The 23,881-nt window shown below is 42.3% G+C and overlaps 1 protein-coding gene across 1 annotated transcript in view; it reads left to right on the forward strand.

Moving 5' to 3' along the window:
- GCN1 (GCN1 activator of EIF2AK4) overlaps positions 1 to 23,881 on the forward strand; it is a 43,727-nt gene that overhangs the window by 15,958 nt on the left and 3,888 nt on the right. Inside the window, exons 23-55 of the mRNA XM_035898358.1 lie at positions 684 to 797; positions 993 to 1,191; positions 1,678 to 1,833; positions 4,823 to 5,004; positions 5,286 to 5,366; positions 5,886 to 6,029; positions 6,750 to 6,877; positions 7,062 to 7,251; positions 7,646 to 7,716; positions 8,518 to 8,683; positions 9,668 to 9,862; positions 10,053 to 10,299; positions 10,939 to 11,060; positions 11,368 to 11,482; positions 11,928 to 12,107; positions 12,450 to 12,670; positions 13,397 to 13,465; positions 13,615 to 13,753; positions 13,862 to 14,058; positions 14,431 to 14,573; positions 15,351 to 15,468; positions 15,625 to 15,840; positions 16,177 to 16,341; positions 16,744 to 16,905; positions 17,121 to 17,202; positions 17,356 to 17,417; positions 17,673 to 17,816; positions 18,792 to 19,061; positions 19,359 to 19,472; positions 19,996 to 20,226; positions 20,840 to 21,033; positions 21,683 to 21,797; positions 22,945 to 23,041. Coding sequence (XP_035754251.1) covers positions 684 to 797; positions 993 to 1,191; positions 1,678 to 1,833; positions 4,823 to 5,004; positions 5,286 to 5,366; positions 5,886 to 6,029; positions 6,750 to 6,877; positions 7,062 to 7,251; positions 7,646 to 7,716; positions 8,518 to 8,683; positions 9,668 to 9,862; positions 10,053 to 10,299; positions 10,939 to 11,060; positions 11,368 to 11,482; positions 11,928 to 12,107; positions 12,450 to 12,670; positions 13,397 to 13,465; positions 13,615 to 13,753; positions 13,862 to 14,058; positions 14,431 to 14,573; positions 15,351 to 15,468; positions 15,625 to 15,840; positions 16,177 to 16,341; positions 16,744 to 16,905; positions 17,121 to 17,202; positions 17,356 to 17,417; positions 17,673 to 17,816; positions 18,792 to 19,061; positions 19,359 to 19,472; positions 19,996 to 20,226; positions 20,840 to 21,033; positions 21,683 to 21,797; positions 22,945 to 23,041 — 5,029 coding nt within the window. The remainder of the gene's footprint in view (positions 1 to 683; positions 798 to 992; positions 1,192 to 1,677; positions 1,834 to 4,822; positions 5,005 to 5,285; positions 5,367 to 5,885; positions 6,030 to 6,749; positions 6,878 to 7,061; positions 7,252 to 7,645; positions 7,717 to 8,517; positions 8,684 to 9,667; positions 9,863 to 10,052; positions 10,300 to 10,938; positions 11,061 to 11,367; positions 11,483 to 11,927; positions 12,108 to 12,449; positions 12,671 to 13,396; positions 13,466 to 13,614; positions 13,754 to 13,861; positions 14,059 to 14,430; positions 14,574 to 15,350; positions 15,469 to 15,624; positions 15,841 to 16,176; positions 16,342 to 16,743; positions 16,906 to 17,120; positions 17,203 to 17,355; positions 17,418 to 17,672; positions 17,817 to 18,791; positions 19,062 to 19,358; positions 19,473 to 19,995; positions 20,227 to 20,839; positions 21,034 to 21,682; positions 21,798 to 22,944; positions 23,042 to 23,881) is intronic.

A 23,881-nucleotide genomic window follows, 5' to 3' on the forward strand; every position in this document is an offset into this window, starting at 1 on the left:
GACACCAGGCTATCTCGTACGTTTTATGGCTTCTGGCATATGTTTGTACACTGTTGGGAAAGATTCTCTGAACTTCTTTGAATGCCTAAATGTTACTTCTCTTATATCTGTATTTGTATCAATTTATGTGTTATTCTACTTGTTTGTGAGTGTCCTTGCTAGTTGGTAACACCTGTTTTTTCTGTTCATCTCTTGTTCAATGTATCTCGTGTAACTTTTCAGTGAGGGTTGTTAAATAGGTGCTTCCATCTTGTAGACAGACAGGAGTTCTGTTCAGTCCCACTGGAGCAGTGGGTGTAGGTGGGGGGACAAATTTGGTAAAAGAAAGGGAACATGCCACGTTGACTGGAGCATTCTTTTATTAAAGGTTGACTTCTCTTTGCTCTGGGGAGGATGACATGCCCATCCCCTGCAAAAAGAGCTGGACAGCTCTTTCGAATGGTATCAAATAATTTGTGACCAATTTAAATATGGGAAAAACTGATTTTATGCTGCTAATGGGACACTGAAGTGTTGTTAACCTGCTGATTTCCATTTTGTGTCTTCACTTAAGAGTGACGTGCTTGGAAGAATATTTTGATACTGTTTTAAAAGTAAATTGCAAAAAACCCCAATGTGTCCAGCTTTCTTCTCTACCTAATTGAGGGGATGGTGTTAATAATGTCCATGGTGCTCTGCTGCAGGAAATAAAGAAGAAGAAAGGAATAAAGGATGAGGTGCAGCTGACTAGCAAGCAGAAGGAGCTGATGCATGCACAGCTGGAAAGGGAGTCTCAGATAAGAAAACGTCTGAAGGAGGTAAGTTTTGATGGTCTTTTTTGCCAACTCTGCAGCTACCATGACCCAAGTAACTTTGATAAAAGGAAATGGAGTAGCATAGAGAAAATTTGACAATAACCTATTTATTTCTTTCATTAGAAATTAGATTTAACAATTTGATTGTTTCCCAGTGGAGTTTTTTTGTGGTAACCTTTTGAATTGGTTCTCTTACAGCTTGATAATGAGCTGGAAACAGCCCTAGGACTCCTGGACACTGTTATAAAGAGAAAGCCTCCTGGTCTAACTCAGTACATCCCTGGTCTCATTGGTTCCTTCTTGCCACTTTTTCGATCGCCTTTGGCTGCTCCAAGGATTAAGGAACCTTTTCTTTCCTTAGCTTCCTGTGTCATGCCTGCTCGACTGAAAACCTTTGGTTAGTATTTGCAGTTGTTATTTAAGGGCAGGGTGCATTATTTTTATGACAGGGCTGTGAAAAACTTTGCTCTTACAAGCTGTGGATCGTGACCATGTACCACAGACAGCCAAGAGGAAAAAGCACCCTGGAACAGTGCCTAAGGAGATGACTGTGATGTCCCAGAGATCCTACTGTTGGATAGGACTGGGTCCACAGACAAGGAGTTGCCCAGTCATTGTGACCACCTCTCAGTAGCTCTCGGTCGCAATGGGATTGTCTCCAGTGTTTGGAGTTTGGAGGATGTGAACGTAACTCACATGTGTGAATGAAGGAAGCTGTCCTCTATAAGCCCCAGGGCTGTGCTTCCTTCTCTGTGCCTCTTTTGCAGCCTGGGCTCTTGCCCAGGGCTTTGTTATAATTCTTGGGTCTGTGTTCATTGGGGTTTTTCTCTTGAGAAATCATTGGTTTTAGACTTCTCAAGGATTCTTTATTCTTTCATACCAGGTACTTTAGTGAGCCATGTGACCTTGCGCCTGATGAAGCCAGAATGTGAATTAGATGAATCCTGGTGTCAAGAAGAGCTGTCTACTGCTCTGAACAGAGTTGTTGGCTTGCTGCATGCCCATACCATTCCTAGCCGAACAGGCAAGGGAGAGCCAGGTAAAAAGTATTTAGATCCCTCTGACACACCGCACCCCCAATAACTGTGAGTTGTTTTAGTTTTGATGGTTTGTATAATTTTTATAGGTGAGACTTTGCTTTTTTGTCTTTTTTTTTTTAATAATCAGGTAAGTCTTCATAGGTGTGAAAAAGCTTAAGGTTTTTTTTTGTGGTGGTAGTAGTAGAAATGATGTTACAAGTATAGTAAGTCTAGAAATGAAATAACAGTATTTTTTCTTAAAAAATTCATACAGAAATAATAGTGAAATTAAGTCTTATCTTTGCCAAGGACAGTTCCTACCTTTCAACACCACTTAGCATAAGTGATTCAGTGAGATTAAGTGGAAAGACAGAATAATTGCTTGTTATCTGTGATCTCAGCAGTGAAGTGCCTGTGGCCTCTGCTTGTTTGCTATGTAGTGCTGCAGTTCATGAATATTTTATTCTGGCATGGTTGTAGAAGAAGCAGTTCTTTTCCACTCTGTAACATGAAGGCAAGCACCAATACTATTACAGTGCAAGAATATGATCTGGGTTAGAAACGAACCTTTTTTTTTCTTGATTTTTTTTGTTTTCATTTTTAGGTTTTTCCCCCCCACACACTAGTTTTAATCTAGATCACTTCCAGAATTTGCTTCCTGATGGGGTGCACAAGTACTTGTACCACTACATTGACAATAACAGTAGAGAAGAGGGGAGGGTAGGTCTGCTTCCTTTGAAGGCAGGGATGGCTTAGGTTGTCTTAAAGAATCTGCTGTACTGTAGTGATAGAGGTCGTTCATCCAGGCTTTGGAGTTGTTCATCATCTACCTCAATCAAAAACTGCTGTAGTAGATGGTTTATAATTTTTTTAAAGGAAATGTGGCGTTCCATTTGGTCCCTTACCCCAGTAGTTCAGTTCTCTTACTGTTCTGTTGCCAGTCAGATCCACAGTTGTGTGTGACTGGTGCACGTAATCTTCACAGCTGAGTAGTAGCAGCTGACCATGTTGAGCACCACTTCAGTGTTCAGAGATGTTCATCTCAGTGATAATTCAGTATCTCCACTATGTCATTTATTTCCATAGTAAGCCCAAGTTCATTAACATATGAATCCATTTTCAGGCTTACTTCCAGAAAGTAGTGGAAATATTTTCAACCCTCCTCCTTCAAGATTTCCTACAGTGCTTAATTAAATGAATGTCTGATTTTTTTTTTTTTTTTTTTTTTTTTTTTTTGCTTAGCATAGAGGAAGGAAATAGGTTCCATAACGATTTGTTGGACAAGTCATGTTATATTTCCAAGTGATTTTTCCTCATTTTCAAAGTTCTTTGGAGTCTAATCTTGCAATATTATTTAGTAGAGGTTAGTTTCTTAGGTTACCATGAGACCTAAGAGAGACCATACCTCATTATAATGCAGACGATAAAATTTATCATTCATTGCTGAAATGCCAAGATATATTTTATAATCTTTTTCCTATTGGTCAATACTAGCTGCTGTGTTAATAGAACATTTATCTTCTCAGATAAAGCTTTCTTCCTCCTGCTGCATATAGAGGGACAGTTGCTTAAGCCTAAAGAATATCTGGCCAATAATTAAAGAAAACAAAAGAAAAAAAAAAAGCATAAAAGCGAACAGTTACTGAGCAAACAGAGAAAAATCCCACATCAGAAATGGAGGGAGTTTTACCTAAGCTATTCATGTTAAATAGGAGCTCACAGTGTGTTTGGTATTTAATATTTCTCCTTTGAACTACTTTTGCACTATCTGTGCCCTACATAAGCTGACTAATACTGCAGTATTATATCTGCAGTGCTCTTCAACTGCATCTTAGAAATTTAAAATCTGGCATTCTCTGGCAGCACAGATAGGATGTAGAAAGCATACGTTTTCCCTGGACATCTAATACTTGAATTTTAACTGGACTAACTGGAGGACTGGAAGGAGCATTTGTTATGTCCCATAGCCAAGCCCCTGTGAGAAGGAAGGAACCAAATCTTTAACAATGGGAATCCAAAAGCTTTAATTTTTTCAGGAGGGGAGGGGAGTTGAAACTTGCACCAGAATTAGAGGAATCATTCTCAAGAATCCAGCTGAAGACTGGAGTGACAGGTTAGCTGGCTTGGTAGGAAGTGTTTAAAGGGAATGTAGCTGGGAAACAGGCTCCTACTTTGGGACAAATGAACTTTAGAAGTGAATTAATTAAATTGTATCAGATCCCTTTGTGGATCCTCCTGCTCAGAAGTAAAATTGACCATAACTTTTTTTTTTTTTTAGTTTAATTCATTTTAATACTCAGTGTACACACAAACTTTAAATAATAGATTTAATTTCAACTTTGGTAGTGTGACAGATTTGATTTTGTGTCCTGTCCCCCGCTGCCTGCAAGTATTTCCAGGATAGACAAAACCTCAGTTTTGCCTATCTGTCTACTTTAATCTATTGAATTCTTTCAGTTTCATTTACAGCTTGTATTTTTGCACTGCTGAAGCATTGGAAGTAATTTGGAATCCTAATGTGACTTTAATTAAAGCCAGCTCCTTCGTGTAGCAAGCAACAACAACTTTGGCTGGAATCATAGAATCTTTTAGGTTGCAAAAGACCCTTAAGATCATCATCAAGTCTAACCGTTAACCTAACTCTGAAATGCCAAACGTCACTGTTGGAGCCATACTGTTGCTGCCATTAAGTGGCAAAGTGGTAGAGGCTAAACAGGGGGCTGGCTGTGTGCGCTGCTTTGAACAAGCTAAACTTTGTCCGTGTGGGGTAAGTCCAGATACACATGAGACAGTGTCCTTTAGACTGGGTATTCCTAGGGGCATAGAAATACTTAGGGTCACTTAGCATGTTTGTACACAAGGCTGAAGCTGGCCATATCCATTATGCAGTACTAAGGTGTACATTTCACGCCAGTTAATATTACAAAACAAAGAACTCATGCTTAGAGTTACAACATTTGGAAATATAACAAGATCAGCTATGCTCACAGGATTTTTTTCTTTTTGCAGGTGCTGCCCCATTATCTGCTCCAGCGTTTTCCTTAGTTTTTCCTCTCCTAAAAACTGTTATGACTGAGACGCCTCATGACAGTGAAGACAAGGAGGAGTTTCTGGTCAAGATTCTGCAGATCCTTACGGTCCATGCTCAGATGAGATCATCAGCAAATGGCCAAGCTTTGCTGGTGGATGAGGTAAGTGAGAACTGTGGGGATCAGATGACCTCCTTCAACAGTTGTTCAGATGAGGCACGGGATAAAGCAGCTAATGTGTAAACTGGACAAAGCAGATTAATTCTATAAGTTAAACTTAACAGCGTAAGATTGTTTTCTGTCACGGGTTTTGGTTACTCGTCGAGTCCTAGGTTTTGATTGTGATTTTTATGAGGAGTGTCATACACAGGCAAGGTACTTTGGAGTCATAAGACATAAAGCTTTTTCTCCTCCCTCCACCTTTTCTCCCTGCAACCTTTCAGAATGGCCCAGAGTTGCTGCCTCGGAGGGACATGCTGGTTCTGCTGACCCGGGTGATAGGAACGGGTTCTCCACGGTTACAGGTCAGTCCTCAGCTTCATAACCACAGTCAGGATTCTGTTTAAGTTTCATCAGCATCTAACTGAGGGAAATACACCCACCTGGTTTAAGTCTCTGAGGCTGGTGGCTGACACATTACCAATTTTCTCCTATGCTTGTGGTATTCTTGGGATAAAATGCCTTTATCTTTTTTCCTGTGGGTTTTATTGCACTAAACATATTCTTCAGTTTTCCACAGGTGCCATTTTATTCCTTTTCTAAGGCCTTGCTCTGGCAAAGAAGTGTAGTAGTTGTTCCCTTGAGTAACCAGCAGTAAACTTTGTTCTAAGGGATGAGATGACAGAAAGGTCAAAAATAAAAAAAAGGCAAAGGGTTGGACTGAACTCGCCAGTTCTCATTTTCGTCACGAAGTTTTGTCACTGTTCTTTGAGAATTTCTTCTCTTGTGATAACACTCAGCCCCCGCCCTGGGCTTGCTTTGGCCAAATGCACAGGCGCAGGAGGCAGTGGTGGAATCTATAATAATTCCTCATGGCATTTTAGGTTTTGGCTTCCAATGCACTGACTGCCCTGTGCACAAGCAGCAGCGGGGAGGATGGCTGTGCATATGCAGAACAGGAAGAGATCGACGTGTTACTTCAGGCCCTGCAATCTCCATGCATGAATGTTCGCGATGCAGCCCTCAGGGTAGGTGGGAATCATTTAGGGTCACATTGAATTCCTTAACTTTTTGAGAGGTGAATCTTCTTCAACACTGATGAAGAGAGGCTTCAGCTGTGATGCTAGTCTTTGGGTAGTGTGTCTGCAGGAGGCGGCACTAGCTACCAAACAAAAACCTCTAAGTAATACTCTTTGTGCTATATTTATCTCCAAAAAGGAGTACTCTGTGTCTGTCCATGCTTTTGTTTTGTTCAAACAGGTGAAATTATGACAACTTTACACCTTCTATTTACAATTTACGAAATACAAGCTGTCAAAAAATTCCTATGTCTGTATTGGGCCAAGTGGTTTTGGAAAGCTTTAGGCTTGGTCACTTCTCAGAACATAAAAAGGAAAGAAATAAACTAAGGGCACTTGGTTTTCTTTGCCATGAAACAAATTTCAGCATAGCTCCCCTGAGCTGGCTTCTCTGTACTTAGACACAGAGAAGACTAGTCACCAGAGCACAACCTAGTGCCTGGTTGCCTCTCTGCAACCTGCCTATGGAGCACTATTCTTGAGCTTCACTGTCTTACCTATTAGCAACAGGAAATCCTTGATCTGCATGGGCAGCGTACTGCACAAGCAGACATGAATTTTGACACTTCCAACCGCTGCAAGCTTGACTTGGCAAAGGTTTTAAGTGTTTTAAAGTGTCTGTTTCTAAAAATCAGATCCTTGCATTGATTCTCCTGTAAACTAATTCAGGGTCTGATGGAGCTACAAATGGTTCTACCAACACCAGACAGCGATGAAAAGAATGGACTGAATTTGTTACGTCGCCTTTGGGTAGTAAAGTTTGATGTGGAAGATGAGATTCAGAAGTTAGCAGAGAGGTAAGAGTTCTTCCTGGCTGATTTGATTGTAAGGGGATCTCCCTTCCTCTCACCTCATGGAGCTCCGCTGGCAGGGGCTTTACCTCCCACAGGTGGAGGGCACCTTTAGGTCACCCTGATGTTGCATATAGCAGTGGCTTCTCTTGCTGAAGGGTGATCAGTCACCTCTGTGTGTGTGCTGCAGGTTGTGGGAGTCCATGGGTCTGGAGCTGCAGCCTGACCTCTGCTCTCTGCTGATCAAAGATGTCATCTACCATGAAGAGGCAGTGCGACAAGCAGGTGCTGAAGCTCTTTCCAGAGCTGTAGCTCAGTATCGAAACCAAGCAGCAGAGGTCATGAATAAACTTACAGAGATTTACCAGGAGAAGCTCTACGTAAGTACTCTTGTCCTAAGGGGTTGATAGGCACAAGCTTGTGCTCTATTTTATATTTTTTATTAATCACTTTTCCTTTTGTCTGTCTTGAGGATGTGCATGAAGCCTATCATTGCTGTGTTTGAGCTTATCACAGACTTTAATATCTTGAGCCTCAAGTTATCAGCCAGTAATGGCACCATTGTACAGGTGGAAGATATACATTGGGTGATACAGAAAGACTGTGGCAGAGCAGGGCCTAAGCTAGCTCTCTGCTTGTTTTTTTACTGTGCTTTTCTGCTCATGGCTTCACACCTCTGTGCAGTATTATAAAATGGCATTGCGGGTCTGGCTGTCAGTATTCTCTGCATGTGTGTCCTTGGAAAAGGCATTCTGAAATTTGTTCTCCTTCCAGAGGCCACCTCCAGTTTTGGATGCTTTGGGACGAGTGATATCTGAATCACCACCTGACCAGTGGGAAGCAAGGTACAGTCATCTTCAGATTGATCTCATCACTTCCTGTGCATCCAAATGAGGTGTTCCAGATTTTTAGTTAGAAGTTCAGGCAGTGGAGAAATAAGGGAATGTTAAAGGAACAAAATATATGCAGTTGTATTGACTTGCTGTTTTCATGCATCCTTCTGGTAGAGAATATTTGTGCCCCTCAAGCAGGCTGGGCAGGCCAAACTGAAATGCTCTCAGTTCCATCAAAATATTGGATGCTGTCTTCTCTGTGTCCTTCTGATAAGAACAGAGTCTTTCCGTCTCAGACTGTCTGATTTTTGTTTCATCTTACTGTATTCCCACCTCTGTATGAGCAGTTGATTGTTTCAAGAGCAGCAGTGCAAGCCTTAATGAACTGGAAAAATCCCAGTTTGGCTATTACTTTTTGTCTACTTGTATGCCCTATTAGGTTTAACTGGAGATCATCTTGTTCACTACGTGTCTTAAGCTAATCCGTTCTTTAGTGCTGATGTACCTTGTGAAGCTGCTGTATTTCAGCAGTGGATGAAGTGATCCTGATTTCTGTCTTTGTTGGCTCAAGTATCTGTAATCTGTCATCAGGATAAAAGTTGTCATATGGCTGAAGGATCATTGTCCTTTTGGGAACCTGCAGCATGGGGTTATGTAATGAAATGCACGTAGGTTGGACACTCTGAAGCTCTCTCTGGTTTTGTAATGGTTCTCTCTCTCATTTTCTGTAATGTGCTACTGATAGCAAATGTGATTGTCACCTCAAACAAATCCTGTGAGGTCAGGAAGCTCACAAGCTCACCATCTTTACAGGTGTGGTATAGCTTTGGCCCTCAACAAACTCTCACAGCATCTGGACAGTTCTCAGGTGAAGCCCCTCTTTCAGTTTTTTGTACCGGATGCCCTGAATGATCGCAGTCCTGAAGTCAGGAAGTGCATGTTAGATGCAGCTCTTTCAACTCTCAACACTCATGGCAAAGTAAGTCTGAATGTTTCTCTCTCTAGCAGTGGAAAAAGAGGGAATGAAAATGTAGATACTGTGTTGGAGCCCATAGATTTTTTTTTTTTTAAATTTTTTTTTTTTAATTTCTTAGAGGTTGCTGTTACTTGTAACAGCTGAAAACTTTCATGTAGTAAGAATTTTTGTGTGTTTGGAGTTGTTCTGTTAGTGACTAGTGTTGACTAAGTGTAGTTCTTCTCTGTCATTGCTATAAAAAAGAAATAGCTCTGAATCAACTTGTGTTAAAATGGTATAAAACTAGAGCAATTAAAGTGAAATCAGACCACAGATCTTTTAATCCTGTGAAGGTGAGAATTCCTTTTCAGGTCTCGTGCAAAGCAAAACATGAAAGCTTGCTGTTCATTGGCTTAATTAAACTGAAGACAACTGAAGCCATTCAGAGAATGGAGGACCATCCTTCTTCTCACTGCTAACCCTTCTCCAGCAGTGTTAGATGGGGAGGTGTGCAGGGTGTAAATTGCTCAGCTTCTGATTTCCTCCGATGGGCCAGTCACCTCTTCTGGACACCCTTCTGCATTCCGGTTAAGCCCAAGATAATAGGAGTATTTTTACATTACTCATTCTTTCCTTCTGTTTCTTAGAAAAACCATGTGAAGTTTGTTTTATCTTTCTGTTCTCCCTTTGCAAATGGAGCAAGCAAAAGAGCAGGCACTGATGTTTAGGCTAGCAGTCTCGCCTAGTGGCTTGCATTGCTTCTGGCAGAAAATTGTGCTGGCAGGTTTGGGGGATCTAATTTTTAAGAGCTAACTTCTTTCTAGGAGGAAATATTTGTTGCCTGTTTGAGATGGCACAAGGTTTTATGTGATGTGATGCATTAAATGAACTGTAAATACAATGTGGTTGTTCAGTTTGTTGGCTCAGAGAAGAACAAGCGTCCACTGAGCATAGCAAACCTCATTCTGAGTGGACTCTAGTGGCAAGTTCTGTGGTTTTGTTTTTCAGGACAATGTTAACTCTCTCTTGCCAGTGTTTGAAGAATTCCTGAAAAATGCTCCTAATGATGCCAGTTATGATGCTGTCAGGCAGAGCGTGGTCATTCTAATGGGTTCACTGGCAAAACATCTGGACAAGAGCGACCCTAAAGTGAAACCAATTGTTGGCAAACTGATAGCAGCCTTGTCCACGCCATCTCAGCAGGTAGGTGCCTTCCTGGAGGAATTCTCATGTTCCACGCAGAGGCAGGTTAACACTATGATACTTTCAGAGATGTCAGAGAGATGAAAAATGGCTCTGGTGACAGAAAACTGTCATTGTGGGTGCAGTCTATGAGGAAGTTATGTTGGTGATGAATATTTTGTGATCTGATAGCTGGTGGATTGTTTTACAGGTTCAGGAGTCGGTGGCAAGCTGTTTACCACCCCTGGTGCCTGCAATTAAAGAGGATGCAGGAGGAATGATACAGAAGCTGATGCAGCTGCTTTTAGAATCTGATAAGTATGCTGAGCGCAAAGGTGCAGCTTATGGGCTGGCGGGCCTGGTGAAAGGCCTTGGCATCCTTTCTCTCAAGCAGCAGGAGATGATGACCACGCTGACCGATGCTATCCAGGACAAGAAGAACTTCCGTCGGCGTGAGGGTAAGGGACAAAAGCTTTTCCTTCCCAAAGACTTCAAATTTCTCTTGTATCTACTGCCATTGTGGTCAAACCAAATGATACCTGAACCCTGGGCTTGCTTTATGTATATTTATTTTACTAAAAGTTGCAGAGGAAGAAATGGGGAGTGTCTGTGAGGAGGCTGCTGATTGTGTACAGTGTCCTAAAATTGCTCTATCTGCATTCTGGTGGGTGAAGGGTTTCTGGTCCTAAGGAACATGCTTGCGCCTCCTCCCTCCTGTTTTCAAAGGTGGGTGTTGCTAGGTGGGCTCCTGCTTCCTGAGCGGGAAGGGAGCTGTACGTGCTCCGCTCCAGCTGGTCCAGAGGGGCTCACACAGCCTACTTGTTCCTTTTGCTGCTGGATGTTTCCTGTCCCTGTTTCTGCTTACCTAAGCTAGGACTCAGAGGACTGTTACATGTTTTTAATGCTACTGGGCTTCTTGTCCTTTCTGAGGCCAGAAATCCCCATTACAGCACTAGCCACAAGTGCAAGAAGGCAAGAGACTTTCAGCTGTGAGATTTGAGTGCTTCTGGAGAAATTCTACAAAAATTGTATTTTCTCTTTCCATCCCCTTTAAATGAAGTTGTATTTTCCCCTGACTGTCCTTTTTATTTCTTTAGGGGCTCTGTTTGCCTTTGAGATGCTCTGCAGCATGCTTGGAAAGCTCTTTGAGCCCTATGTGGTTCATGTGCTACCTCACTTGCTACTTTGTTTTGGAGATGGGAACCAGTATGTGCGAGAGGTAAGATGATTTAAATTTCTGAGAACAGGCTGTTAAGAGACAACCAAAATGGAATGGATATGAATACTCTTGTAACTAGGCAAATTGAGAAGGTGGATTTATCCCTTGAGATACCACTAGTACAATTTGATTGTCTTAATAACTGAAAGCGTCTTATTTCATTGGCCATTAATTGGGAGCTCCTTGGCTGGCTGCGTCATTGTACTTAGACACTGTTTTATGTGAAGGCTTTGTTCCCATTGAGTCTTTGAGGAAGGAGAAAACGTGCGTTGTGACACAGCTTGTAAATATTCTCTTCTCCTTGGAGGCTGCAGATGACTGTGCCAAAGCCGTGATGAGCAACTTGAGTACTCATGGAGTGAAGCTGGTTTTGCCATCACTTCTTGCAGCACTAGAAGAGGAGTCCTGGAGAACCAAAGCTGGTATGGATGAATATCTGACTGACATGATTGAGAGTAACCCACGGTTCCCTTTGCTGTCATTCCCCTTGTTTATTCCTTTATCCCTACAGATGGCCACGATAGTTTTATTGTCTCATAAGGGTCTGTGGAACTTACAGCTTTTGAGATACAAATGAGTCCCCTGACACATTTGAGCAACTTTTTTCCCCCAGAAGATTCAAGGGACACTTTTTCCCTCCTGTCTCTCTAGAAGTACTCCAGAAGCTGGAATTTCCCCCCCTTCCCTTCTTTTCCCTGGTACCAAAAAAACCCTGTCTTTAGTGTCCTTAAGTGGCACAGAGTGGCTTTATACATTTCAGCCATTCTGTGTGTTCTTCGACTGGTAGATTTGAGGTAAATGTGATCATCTTCTCATATCTCTTCTTAATGCTGTGTATTGTTTTGTGCCTTGTCTTTTCATGCACAGGATCGGTGGAACTGCTGGGGGCTATGGCGTACTGTGCTCCCAAACAGCTCTCTTCCTGCTTACCCAATATTGTGCCAAAACTTACTGAAGTGCTCACAGACTCTCATGTGAAGGTGCAGAATGCAGGTCAGCAAGCTCTCAGGCAGATTGGGTCTGTCATCAGGAATCCAGAGATCCTGGGTAAGAACTGTCTGCATCTCTAATGTCCTGACATGACCGTGGTTTATAATGGCAAGGTTTATGTTCGCAACATTTAGGATTAAATCCAGACTTCTATAGAAATGAAACTAATCCTAGAAAAGTATAACCTGAAAGTTTAACCGCAGCTGTCTGCTTCAAGGCTTTTTGAATGCTTCTATCCATTTTGTCAGCTAATATTAATAGGGAATCCTCTGTCTCTGTGCTGCTAGTTGCTTTAGAAGGATCTAAAACATCCCATGAGAGAACAGCAGCTCACCCTGACATGTGGTTTTGGTTTTATGTACAAATAAAGTCCTTTCTCTCCTTTTTAAAAATGTTCAGCAATTGCTCCAGTTCTGTTGGATGCTCTCACTGACCCCTCCAGGAAGACCCAGAAGTGTCTGCAGACTCTACTGGATACCAAATTTGTCCATTTCATTGATGCACCATCCTTAGCACTGATCATGCCAATTGTCCAGAGAGCTTTTCAAGATCGTTCCACAGACACCAGGAAAATGGCTGCCCAGATCATTGGGAACATGTACTCCCTCACTGATCAGAAGGTATGGTGCTAAAAATGCTTTCTAACTGTGTGCTGTAGTTACTGCGTAGGAGATAACAGAACAAGCGCTAGAGAGAACTTACTTGGTTTGGGGGTTTTGCTGTTAAGGTAGGCAATATTAGAATCCACACAGCTGCTTTAATTAAATGTACGTAAATAAACAGGTAATGGCTATAAAGACAGTGACAATTCTCAGGTGCTTAAGGCTGTCAGCTTTGTACTTTGGTCATCTAGTTATTACCAGATTTATCCTTGCAAAAAGGTCTTGTTTTTACCGTGTTAGAAATGTGTTAACAAACAAACAAGCAAAACAAGCATCAGTGAAACACAGATCAGCTGCTTACAAATGGATCCAGGGTTTGTTTGAAAAGTGTTTGTAGAACCTCACTGTAGGCTGAAAATCTGTGCTTAATTTTTGTGCTGATAATCTCTACCTTTAAACCTTGTGTAAATGTTAACAGTGTTGGATTTTCCTTAGGTACAAAGTGCTGGGTTGTGGGTGAGCATCAAAAAGGTTTTGAGTGGTCTTCACAGGAACTGATGGTGTTTCTTGGACTTGCAGAACAATTCAGTGTGCTTATTTGCAGGATTGTGAAACCAACTGATTAACTCAGGAAGTTAAGAATGGTTGCTAATAATAAGGGGCTGAATGTCCTTTACATGAAGGTGACTCAGATTTCTTTCTCGTTTTGAATCTAGTTCTCACACTTTGGACTCTTTGTTTCAGGATCTGGCTCCTTACCTGCCCAGCGTGACTCCTGGCCTGAAGGCATCCCTGTTGGATCCTGTACCTGAAGTAAGTATTTTGTACAAATACAGTTTGTCTTTCAGTGCGTTGGGTTAGACTTTGTGCTGATCCTCTGTAGATCTGTAATCAGTCTGACACATCTGTCTCGGTAACTTTGACTGGATATTTTGCAAATCTCTGTTCCTCTTGTCTGTTAGGTGCGTACAGTGTCCGCAAAGGCACTGGGAGCCATGGTGAAGGGTATGGGAGAATCATGCTTTGAGGATTTGTTGCCGTGGCTGATGGAGACGCTGACATATGAGCAGAGCTCAGTGGATCGATCTGGTGCTGCTCAAGGTGAGGACAGCTGTGTCTGAATACTGAGCTCAGGCTTTCTCCTATTAAATCAGATCAGCTTGTTCTTTCTTGTGTTTATCAGCTATGTTACCTGCTTTTTTTCCTAAGGTCTGGCTGAAGTTATGGCTGGTTTGGGGGTAGAAAAGCTGGAGAAACTTATGCCGGAGATTGTAGCTACTGCCAGTAAAGTGGATATTGCTCCGCATGTACGAGATGGTTATATCATGATGTTCAACTACCTACCAATTACCTTTGGAGACAAGTTCACTCCCTATGTTGGTCCCATCATTCCTTGTATCCTTAAGGTACGTAGCAAAGGCTTGAAGTGTTTTTTATTAGAGGATAAAAAGAAGGCTCTAGAGTATTTTAGGCATCATTTACATCATTTACAGTAATTGTGAGACATGCAGAGACTTGTCCAGCTTTTCTGGACTATACAAAATATAAAAGAATGTAAATTATAAATTATTTCTTGTTCCAAGTTACTTGCTTGCTGTCTTTTGTTTGTAGTCACGGGTAATTTCTTTAAATTACCTTTGTGCATTCACAGCTCTGTAGTTCATTTACTTTTCATGGCTGAGAGAGAAAAAATCCTTTTGTTTTCCTCCCGTTGGTTTTGTATATTGTGCTGAGCCCACCCCCCAGCTTTCACAGACACTTTTCTCTCTCTGTTTCAGGCACTGGCAGACGAGAATGAGTTTGTGCGGGACACTGCCTTGCGCGCTGGCCAGAGAATCATAAGCATGTATGCCGAGACTGCCATTGCACTTCTCCTGCCACAGCTTGAGGATGGCCTGTTTGATGACTTGTGGAGGATAAGGTGAGGGATAACCATCTTATCCAGAGACATTTCTCTTCCATGGTTGGAAGACTGGTGTGATTTAGACTCTGTGTTGCTCCTCAAGCAAAGGCAGAGACCTCCTGGGAAGCAAAAGCAAGTCTCTCTTTTTGCTTGTTGATTTGAATATGATGCCTTATAGCACAGAGTCTGCAAAACCCTGCCAGCTGTGGATCAGGTTTCCTGGTACTTTCAAAGCATTCCTACTAGATTGTTAATTCTGGTAGTGACTCTGAAAAGCATTTCCAAGGCAGTTGATGTGGCAGTATTTAGCCCTCACATATTGTTTTTCATTTTTCAAAATGCTGAGTAAGTTATTGTTCTCCTGTGTATGGAAATGTGCAGTGGAGCACTCACAGCTAATAGCAATTGCTCAGAAATTAGTTGTACTAAAAGGCTCGTGTCAGCTGAGTGCTGATGAGTATGCTTATCCCAGGTGAATATCTTTTGGGTTGAGACAGATACTGGCAGTGTCTTGTTTCTTCTTAGAGTCCAGGCTATTCCCTGATTCATTGCTTTGATGCAGGAATTCTCTCAGCCCCTTCCAGTTTGGAATTAATTCCTTCCCTTTCTCTTTAGCATGCTTCTTCTCAGTCATGTAGTCAGACTGAGCTTACATATCAGCCCATGTGGCATTTCAGTGCTGACCTAGCTCTTTGCCTTGCATTTTGCTCACATCTGTATTTGACACACTGTCGTATTTGGACAGGTGCCGCCTGAATACCCTGTTTGTAACACTTCAGTTCCTCCTGTTGCCAGGTTTAGCTCAGTTCAGCTCCTGGGAGATCTTCTATTCCATATCTCAGGAGTCACTGGAAAAATGACCACAGAAACTGCCTCAGAGGATGACAACTTTGGAACAGCCCAGTCAAACAAGGTAAAGCTGTTCTTGTCTGATGTGCCTTTATTTATTTATTTTTTTAAAAATCAGCACGGAAAGCCTGCTAGAAAGTTGTATTGAATAATCACTTATTACCTTCTTTTTACAGGCTTCAGGAGTGGATAACACAATTTTGTTTCTATTTCTTTTCAGGCTATTATTAATGCTCTTGGTGTGGAGAGGAGGAACAGGGTGCTGGCAGGGCTGTACATGGGCCGCTCTGACACCCAGCTGGTAGTGCGTCAAGCCTCCTTACATGTCTGGAAGATTGTAGTCTCAAACACTCCTCGCACACTGCGTGAAATTTTGCCAACTCTCTTTGGGCTTCTGCTGAAATTCTTGGCCAGTACTTGTGCAGATAAGCGAACGGTGAGAAATTCAGTAATGCCTCCCTGTTACTGCAGGTGACCATGTAAACTAATTCCTGAAGAACACAGGATAATTCTTTTCTATAAATCACTCCAAAGCTGTCATTAACTGTTCTGAGCATGAGTATGTCCAAGTTCTCTCTTTGCTGAAGGCAACTGTGATGACAGTAAAACTATTCTTCTGTGGTTACTTACAATAGTAGTGTTTCCATTTCTACTACTCCTTCTATACTGTGAATGGTAGTTTATGGTCAAAAGTTAACATCTACTCACAGTTCACCTTCTTAAGTTTTATAAAACAGGAAAACAGTTAATGAATATAAATTTCTGTGGACAGGTTGCAGCACGGACATTAGGAGACCTTGTCCGAAAGTTAGGAGAGAAGATCCTTCCTGAAATCATTCCTATTCTGGAGGATGGACTGAGGTCAGACAAGAGTGACGAGAGGCAAGGAGTCTGCATTGGGTTGAGTGAGATAATGAAATCTACCAGCAGGGATGCGGTAAGCTAAATGTGGAAGGTGAAATCTCCAGTTTCCTAGATATATATGTTACGATGCAGGTATTGCAGTTGAGACAGAATAATACAGCTAGTGCTGGACTTGTTTTATGGACTGAATTCAGGGCTTATAACTAACATGAGTTGCTGTTCAGGCAAATGTATGTATTTGTATCTGGCAGTAAATTTAAAATGTTGCACAGTTCTGACTTCTATGAGATACAATAATAGAAATCATCCACTAGGTAGCCTTAGAGCACTGCAAGTATTTGTGTTGATTAATCCTGGTTTTCTTCCAACATATTTCAAGCAAACAGCAATTCAGTTTCAGTTGTTAGCTAGTTTGCTGAGATGCATGTGTCTGTTGTGCTTTAGATATTCTGTAATTTAATCTCTACATCTTTAGGTACTGCTTTTCTCGGAGTCCCTAGTTCCTACAGTGAGAAAAGCGCTGTGTGACCCTCTGGAAGAAGTCCGAGAGGCTGCAGCTAAAACGTTTGAACAGTTGCACTCAACAATTGGACATCAAGCTCTTGAAGATATCCTGCCATTTTTGCTGAAGCAGCTGGTGAGCATTGCTCAACATTAGTCAACAACTTGATTAATGATGTTGTGGGACAGGTTTTGAATAATCAGCTTAAAGGAGAAGCAGGACTGTAGTGGCAGACCTACCAGGTAATGGCACCTCTACTTTGTCTCCTCCATGGAGTCATCCTAGCCATCAGTAGGGAAGGTCTTGTGGCTAGTGCATAGGCCTAAGAATTGCTACATCTGGCTTGCTAGGGAATTGCCATTGTCACCTGCTTAAGCTGTTTGGCCACCATTCCTGATACGGAAAATCTTTCTGATGTGACAGAAAAGCTTGGTTTGTGTTTTTGCTATGTATTATGAAAGTATTTTTGGATAGGACTTGTGCGTTGGTTATATGATCACGTGGTAAACTGTCACTTGAAATAGGGTTTAGCTTGGTGTGTCACAAATCAGCTCTCAGGTTTGTAACTTTCTCTTTCCAAAAAAGATGGTCTTAAACAAGTTATGGCTGTCAAGAGCCGTGTGGTGCTGCCTTATTTGGTGCCAAAGGTACGGTTGGAAACAAATTTTAAACTTCAGAACTGTGCTTTTTCCTCTGCTTGCTGCCAGTTTTCTTTGGACCGATATGCCAAAAGGAAGAGCATAGTTGGAAATTTTCTTCTGATTTTATGCTCAAAACATTGTTGTTTGGGTTGTGATGCATTTATACTTAGAAATTTTTCATGTTGTATATGATTTGAGATTCCTTCTGAAAAAACTTGCTGCTTGTCTCTCTTTTTTTTTTTTTTTTTTTTTTTCTTTTAGCTGACTACTCCCCCCGTGAACACCCGGGTGCTAGCTTTCCTCTCATCAGTGGCAGGGGGGGCTCTGACACGGCACTTGAGTGTCATCCTGCCTGCTATGATGTCTGCGCTGAAAGAGAAGCTGGGGACCAGCGAAGAGCAGTTGGCAAGTAGCACGGCTCAGCTCTTTGTTATGACAGGTTGCCTGAAGATAGAGCTTTGGGTTTACTTCCCAGCACAGAATCTGTGTTCTCTAGATTCACAGATTGCGTGTTTTAATTCAGTCCATTAGCTTTTTCAGGATGAGCCTTTTTGCCTGGTGGTATATTGTGAGTTGAAAAAACGTATGCTTTCCAAATCTATTTGTATCCATGTAAAAGTCTCTTTGGCCTGCAACAAGATACAATTCTCAGTTTACTTATTCTTGGAGAACTGCCAGCGTGTCTAGTTAACTTGGTATTTATTCTTGGTATAGAAGACTGAGAGATTAAAGGGCTGAAGGAAGGAAATCTCCTGTTTTGCATGCAGCACTCCTTCTGTACTGCTTCCTGAATCATCTGGTATTTGGACTCCAGAGAACATCCTGGAGTTGTGATTGCAGACAGACATGTACATAAGTTGGTGGATTAGGGGTGTTAGTGGCAGAGTCCTGTTGTCTGTCTGCTGTAGATGCCCATTAGCTCAGCTTCTAGCTCCAAGTCTGCCTGGAGATCTCTAATGTACCCACAGACATGCTTGTAATTAGTATTATGATGCACAGCATTAAACTACTTAGATCAAAAAAATGTTATTTGACAAGGCCCACGGTCTCTGAGGGGTGAGGAAGATGGGGAGACTGAGCTGCTCTAATTTCTATAAATTAGTCCTTTGGCAGCTGGAGAGTGACCTGTGCTGCAATCAGTTCAACAGTTTGGTCACTTGTTAAATTTTGAGAGTTGATTATATACCTGTCTCTGCTCCTGGACTGAATCGAGGCTTCAATGGTGATGTGACCAGCCATTTAATACAAAATTATTAGCAAGTGGGATATGTTGTGGTATTTCTCTAAAATATAATGCTGTGAATAACATGGAGAAACCTGGGGCTAAATCTGGCTTTGTTCTATTTAAGAGTTAACCTAAAATTAATTTGGACTCTCTAGGAGATGGCAAACTGCCAGTCTGTAATCCTGTCAGTGGAGGATGACGCTGGACAGAGAATCATAACTGAAGATTTACTAGAAGCTACCCGCAGCCCTGAGCTGGGAATGAGACAGGCAGCAGCTGTCATTCTGAATATCTACTGTTCCAAGACAAAAGCAGACTATACTGGTCATCTCAAGAGCTTGGTTTCAGGCTTGATACGTCTGTTTAACGATACCAACCCTGTAGTTTTGAATGAAAGCTGGGATGCGCTTAATTCCATCACCAAGGTGAGAGGCAGCTGAAAAAGGTTGCAGTGGTAATGCCTGGCAAGAAGATGGGGGTAGCTGGTAAAATACTGCCTAATTGGAACCTTCTGTTTTGATTGTAAACTACATTTACCTTTGAAATGCTGCAAAGATTTGAGGGTTGTAAGATGAGCTTGACTTCAGCATTGTGAGCTGGTAGTCGGGTCTTTGGAGGAGGCAGGAAATGGGTGTCTTCTTCTGACACACCTGAGAGGAATTCACAAGGAATAGCTGGTTGCCACGTTGGCCTCATCTTTGTCTTGCCCTTCTCTCCTGCAGAAATTAGATGCTGGGAACCAGCTTGCTCTCATTGAGGACCTGCACAAGGATATACGGATTGTAGGGAACGAGGCCAAAGGCGAGCATGTGCCGGGGTTCTGTATTCCTAAGAAGGTAAAGGATCAGAATCAGCATGGATTCATCACAGCCGTAACACCCACCTTTTGGGGGAACTGATTGATAGGACTTTACAGCTATTAGAAGCAGTGACCATTGGGGCATTCCAAACCTGTCTGTTGGAGAGACTTTTTGTAGATTACTGCTGCTCTTGAGTTACCCGACAGAAGCCTCCTCTTGTAATGAGATCTTTGACAGTTCTGTTAAGCATATAAGTCATGGTCGCTGGCTGCTTTTTGTGGGGGAGTAAAGCTGGACTTCTGTGCCAAATTTCTCTGGTTTAAAAATTCCCTGAGCCACCATCTCTTTTCTCATAGCAGCTGGCTTAGTAAGGCGTAGATGTGTGAAACCAAACCAAATAAAAGTAGCTCTGTACATGTGGAAGCAAGCAGCTGAAGGTCAACAGGAAATTGAGAGAAACTTGCAGAGTTTGTGCATCTGGTGTGCAACAGGAACAAAAATAAGATAGGTCCTTTTTGCATCTTCACTTCTAAGCTTTCTTATCCGATTTTCATGATAGGGAGTGACTTCCATACTCGTGGTGCTGCGGGAAGGTGTTTTAACTGGTAATCCAGAGCAGAAGGAGGAGGCAGCAAAGGCCTTAGGGCTAGTTATTAAGCTGACTTCTGCTGAAGCTCTTAAACCATCTGTGGTGAGCATTACTGGGCCGCTTATTCGGATCCTGGGAGATCGGTTCAGCTGGAATGTCAAGGTGGCTCTGCTGGAAACCTTAAGCCTTCTTTTAGCCAAGGTAAGATTCAAAGTAATTTGACTGTGGTTTGTGAACGTTTTCCATGGTAACCTTCAGTGCTTGCTGTTTTTATTCATCTAAGTATAGCTAGGATGTCTGCTGGTGTGGATTTGATGTTTAGGAATGGCACTGTAACTGGATTGTATTCTTCCAGCAACTTCTGGCCTACCAAAAAAGCTCCCAGTGCTTCAATTTCTGGACCTCACAGAAATATTGCTAAATGCTGATAACACTTTCAAATGATTACAAACTACCATGTAATTATTTTCTCTCCTGTGTCCACCATTTTTGTGAAATGTTAAGTCCAAAGATGATCATCTTATGTATTTGAACTGAGCTGAGCTTTTATTTAGTGCTTGGTATGCAAAAGACTGTTCATGATGGTGTTACCCTTGTATTTCAGTACACAGAAAATAAGATTAGATTTGAAAGGGGTAAAAGTTGCCTGGTAAAATACTGTTTCATGTTTTTCCTATTTTAATAGCGTGTTAGATCTGAACAAGGGCTATTTGTGGTAACTAACTGCTGCAGAACAGGTCGTGCTGTCTTCAGGCTTTGATTTCTAGCTGCTGTTTCAGACTTGACTGCACCACTTCTTTAATCTCTGGGACAGGTTGAGATTGCCCTGAAACCGTTTTTGCCCCAATTGCAAACAACCTTCACCAAAGCTCTACAAGACTCAAACCGTGCTGTTCGCCTTAAAGCTGCCGATGCTCTTGGTAAACTCATCGTCATCCATGTAAAAGTGGATCCTCTCTTCACGGAGCTACTGAACGGAATTCGTTCCAGTGATGACTCTGCCATCAGGTAAGCTGTAGGTGATAACTCAGACCTTCTTGCTTATTAAGGATGACAGAAAGGGCTAGGATGAACGAACAAAATTGTTATAGCTATCTGTGTAGAATTTCCACCTCCCCCCCCTCCCCGATTCTGAGACTAAGGTTTACTTATTAGTGAAAGCAGCTTGACTTAATCAAGGGTTGTAAAACAAAGAATGTGGATGATGGAGACTTCCTGGGTCAGAAGCTAAGCTGTGACAGTGTATCAGGGGAAGCACAGGTCGGTATCTGCCCAGGCGTCTCTCCCGCACATCCCCCAGTGACCCGCTGCAGCCTGCTCTCAGACACAGGACTGTATCTGTTGTCAGTCTGACCTGAAGTAATGCAGCTGATCCTGTATCCTAGGTGCACAGATCCCTAAGAAATTAACTTCCTCATTTGAGATTTTTTTTTAATGCTTGAATAGTCAGGAAACATTTATGTTGTAACAGACAGACACAAGTACACAAACACTGGAAATACTTTCTAGCATGGAGTTTTCAGCAGTGCAGAGAACCAGTCTCCCAAACTGTAGTGTAATTGCTGCGTAAGAAACTGTTACAGGTATCCAGAGCTCAGTTTCTTCTTTAGGGTGTGGGGAGAGGCAGTGTCTGACTGTAGGTTGTGATCACTTCTAGGGACACAATGCTGCAAGCTCTGCGGTTTGTCACACGAGGAGCTGGTGCAAAAGTTGATGCTGCAATTAGGAAGAACATCAGCACGGTGCTTCTAGGGATGCTGGGACACGATGAGGTACAGCTTCAGCCAGCTGCAAAGGATCCCTGCTGTAGACAGGCTTATTCTTAAATTTAAAATCTGAACTTCCTCCAAGTATTTTCTAAAATAACTTCTGCGGGAAATTACTAACGTTAGAGTGGAAAGAAACTTACATAAAGCAGCAAGTGGTTGGGCATTGCTCGCTAAACTGAGTACGGTCTGTAAAATCAATCTCGTCGGAGCCCTGTAGTGTGTTAGCTGAGACTTGGGTGCAAGAATTGGAGATCCCCAGCCAATTGCTGGTAACTGAAAATCTGCCAGTTTAATGTTTCCTTAGCAACCGTGCCTGTGGGTTTGACCTGCAGCGCCTCACCAACGTGTTTGAGGCAGCTCTGAAGTCAGGATTTGCTTTTTGTCTTGGAGAAAACCTGCAATACCTTCAGTATACGTACATGTGTGTGTTCGTAGGCTCTGCGGTGGGGGTTATCATTTAGTGTGAGAAATTTTTCAGATAATGGCAGATTTTTCTCCAACGAGCAAGAAGCTCTCCAAGTTTAATATAGGGTCTCCTGTATATGGCAGATAAACAACAGTATCATCTGTGAGATTAAAATTAATTTCTTCCTTATGAGTTAATCTGTGCAACATAGACATGCACCTGTTGGCATGCTAGAAATAGACGAATTGAAAAATTCCCACTGGATTGTAAGTATTGGGGTGGAGAGGAGGAGTGATGCGATGGTCACATGAGCGAGCCAGAGCAACAAAAGCCTGGAAGTTTCAATTAAAAATAGTATGAGTTTATTCCAGAGATAAGATCATCTGGAGATGGCTAGAAGTAATGCTTACTTTCTAGACTGTGAATCTAAACTTAACTCTTAACGCGCCTTTTAAAACATTCACTTTCATCTTTATGAGTTTTCCATTTAACAAATCAGAATTTACATAAGGTCTGTGATTCTTCAGCCTCTGCTGGCTTTTTTGACCGTGGATTTGGCTTTAAGTTCCATTATGTACAAGAAACCTCGTGAAGTGACAGAAATCCCCAGGCAGTAGGAAATAAATATTAGCAGTATTTCACTTTTTATTTCATATCATCTTCTGTCACTTGTTCTTCTTGCTCCTTATCTCTGATGTGGAGTGAGCTCAGCTGGTGTTACTCTTCTCTTCCTCTCCTCGTTAGGATGCCACCCGCATGGCCTCAGCGGGCTGCTTAGCCGAGCTGTGCGCATTTCTGTCGGAAGAGGAGCTTGGTGCTGTTCTCCACCAGCACTTACTGGGTAGGTGAAGCTGTTTACGGTGACCGGAACTGATTCTGTAAGCCGGGGAAGATACCTTTGTAGCCACTGGTTCAGGCAAACTTTGCAACTAATTATTTAGGTTCTTCCTTTTTATCTGAAGCTCTACTCTAGATTTTCTCGTGCTTTTCTTTGCTCGGGGCTGTTCATTTGAACCCCTGGTACACAGCTGAGCACAGCGTGGTGGTTGTAATTTGGGGTTACCCATACTTTTTTTTCTTCCTGGATTTGTTTTTAGGGGAGTTGATCACACCAGGATGGGAGGTGGCAGGGTGCTCAGGCAGGGTGGACGGGAGGGCCATTCTACCTGTTTAGATGACACCGTGACCTTAGATTGGCTTATGCTAATTGCAGACCACATCTGATGGCTTCAGATGCTTTTGGAGAATTAAGTAATTTGCCTCTAAGATAGAAAAACCCACGAGTTTTATAGGAACTCAGAGAGGTTGGGAGTGCTATGGGATTCCTCTCCTCTGTGGGATTAAAAAAGGAATCTGTTAGCTGGTTGCAAATTACAGATAATTTTTACAATTTTATTAGAGAGTCAGAGCTTGTGTGATTCCGATGCCAAGCTCCTTCATGCACTAAGTGATGCGGGCCTGACAACGTGTGACTGAGACAGTCAGAAATAGCTGGGTTGAACAATACAGAGCCACTTCTTTGTGTTGGGTTTCCGTGTCGGCCCAGGAGGTGTTCCCATCTGGTAGAGGTGTTGTGGTTTAGCACCGTTCCTATGGCGCTGTGGGCGGAATGGAGGAAGCAAGGCATTGCTTTAGATCCTGCTTTCATTTTATGGAAGCAAATTGACACGCTGACAAGAGC

This window comes from Egretta garzetta, unplaced genomic scaffold (assembly GCF_000687185.1).
Source record: "Egretta garzetta isolate BGI_Z169 unplaced genomic scaffold, ASM68718v1 scaffold7, whole genome shotgun sequence".
NCBI lineage: Eukaryota > Metazoa > Chordata > Aves > Pelecaniformes > Ardeidae > Egretta > Egretta garzetta.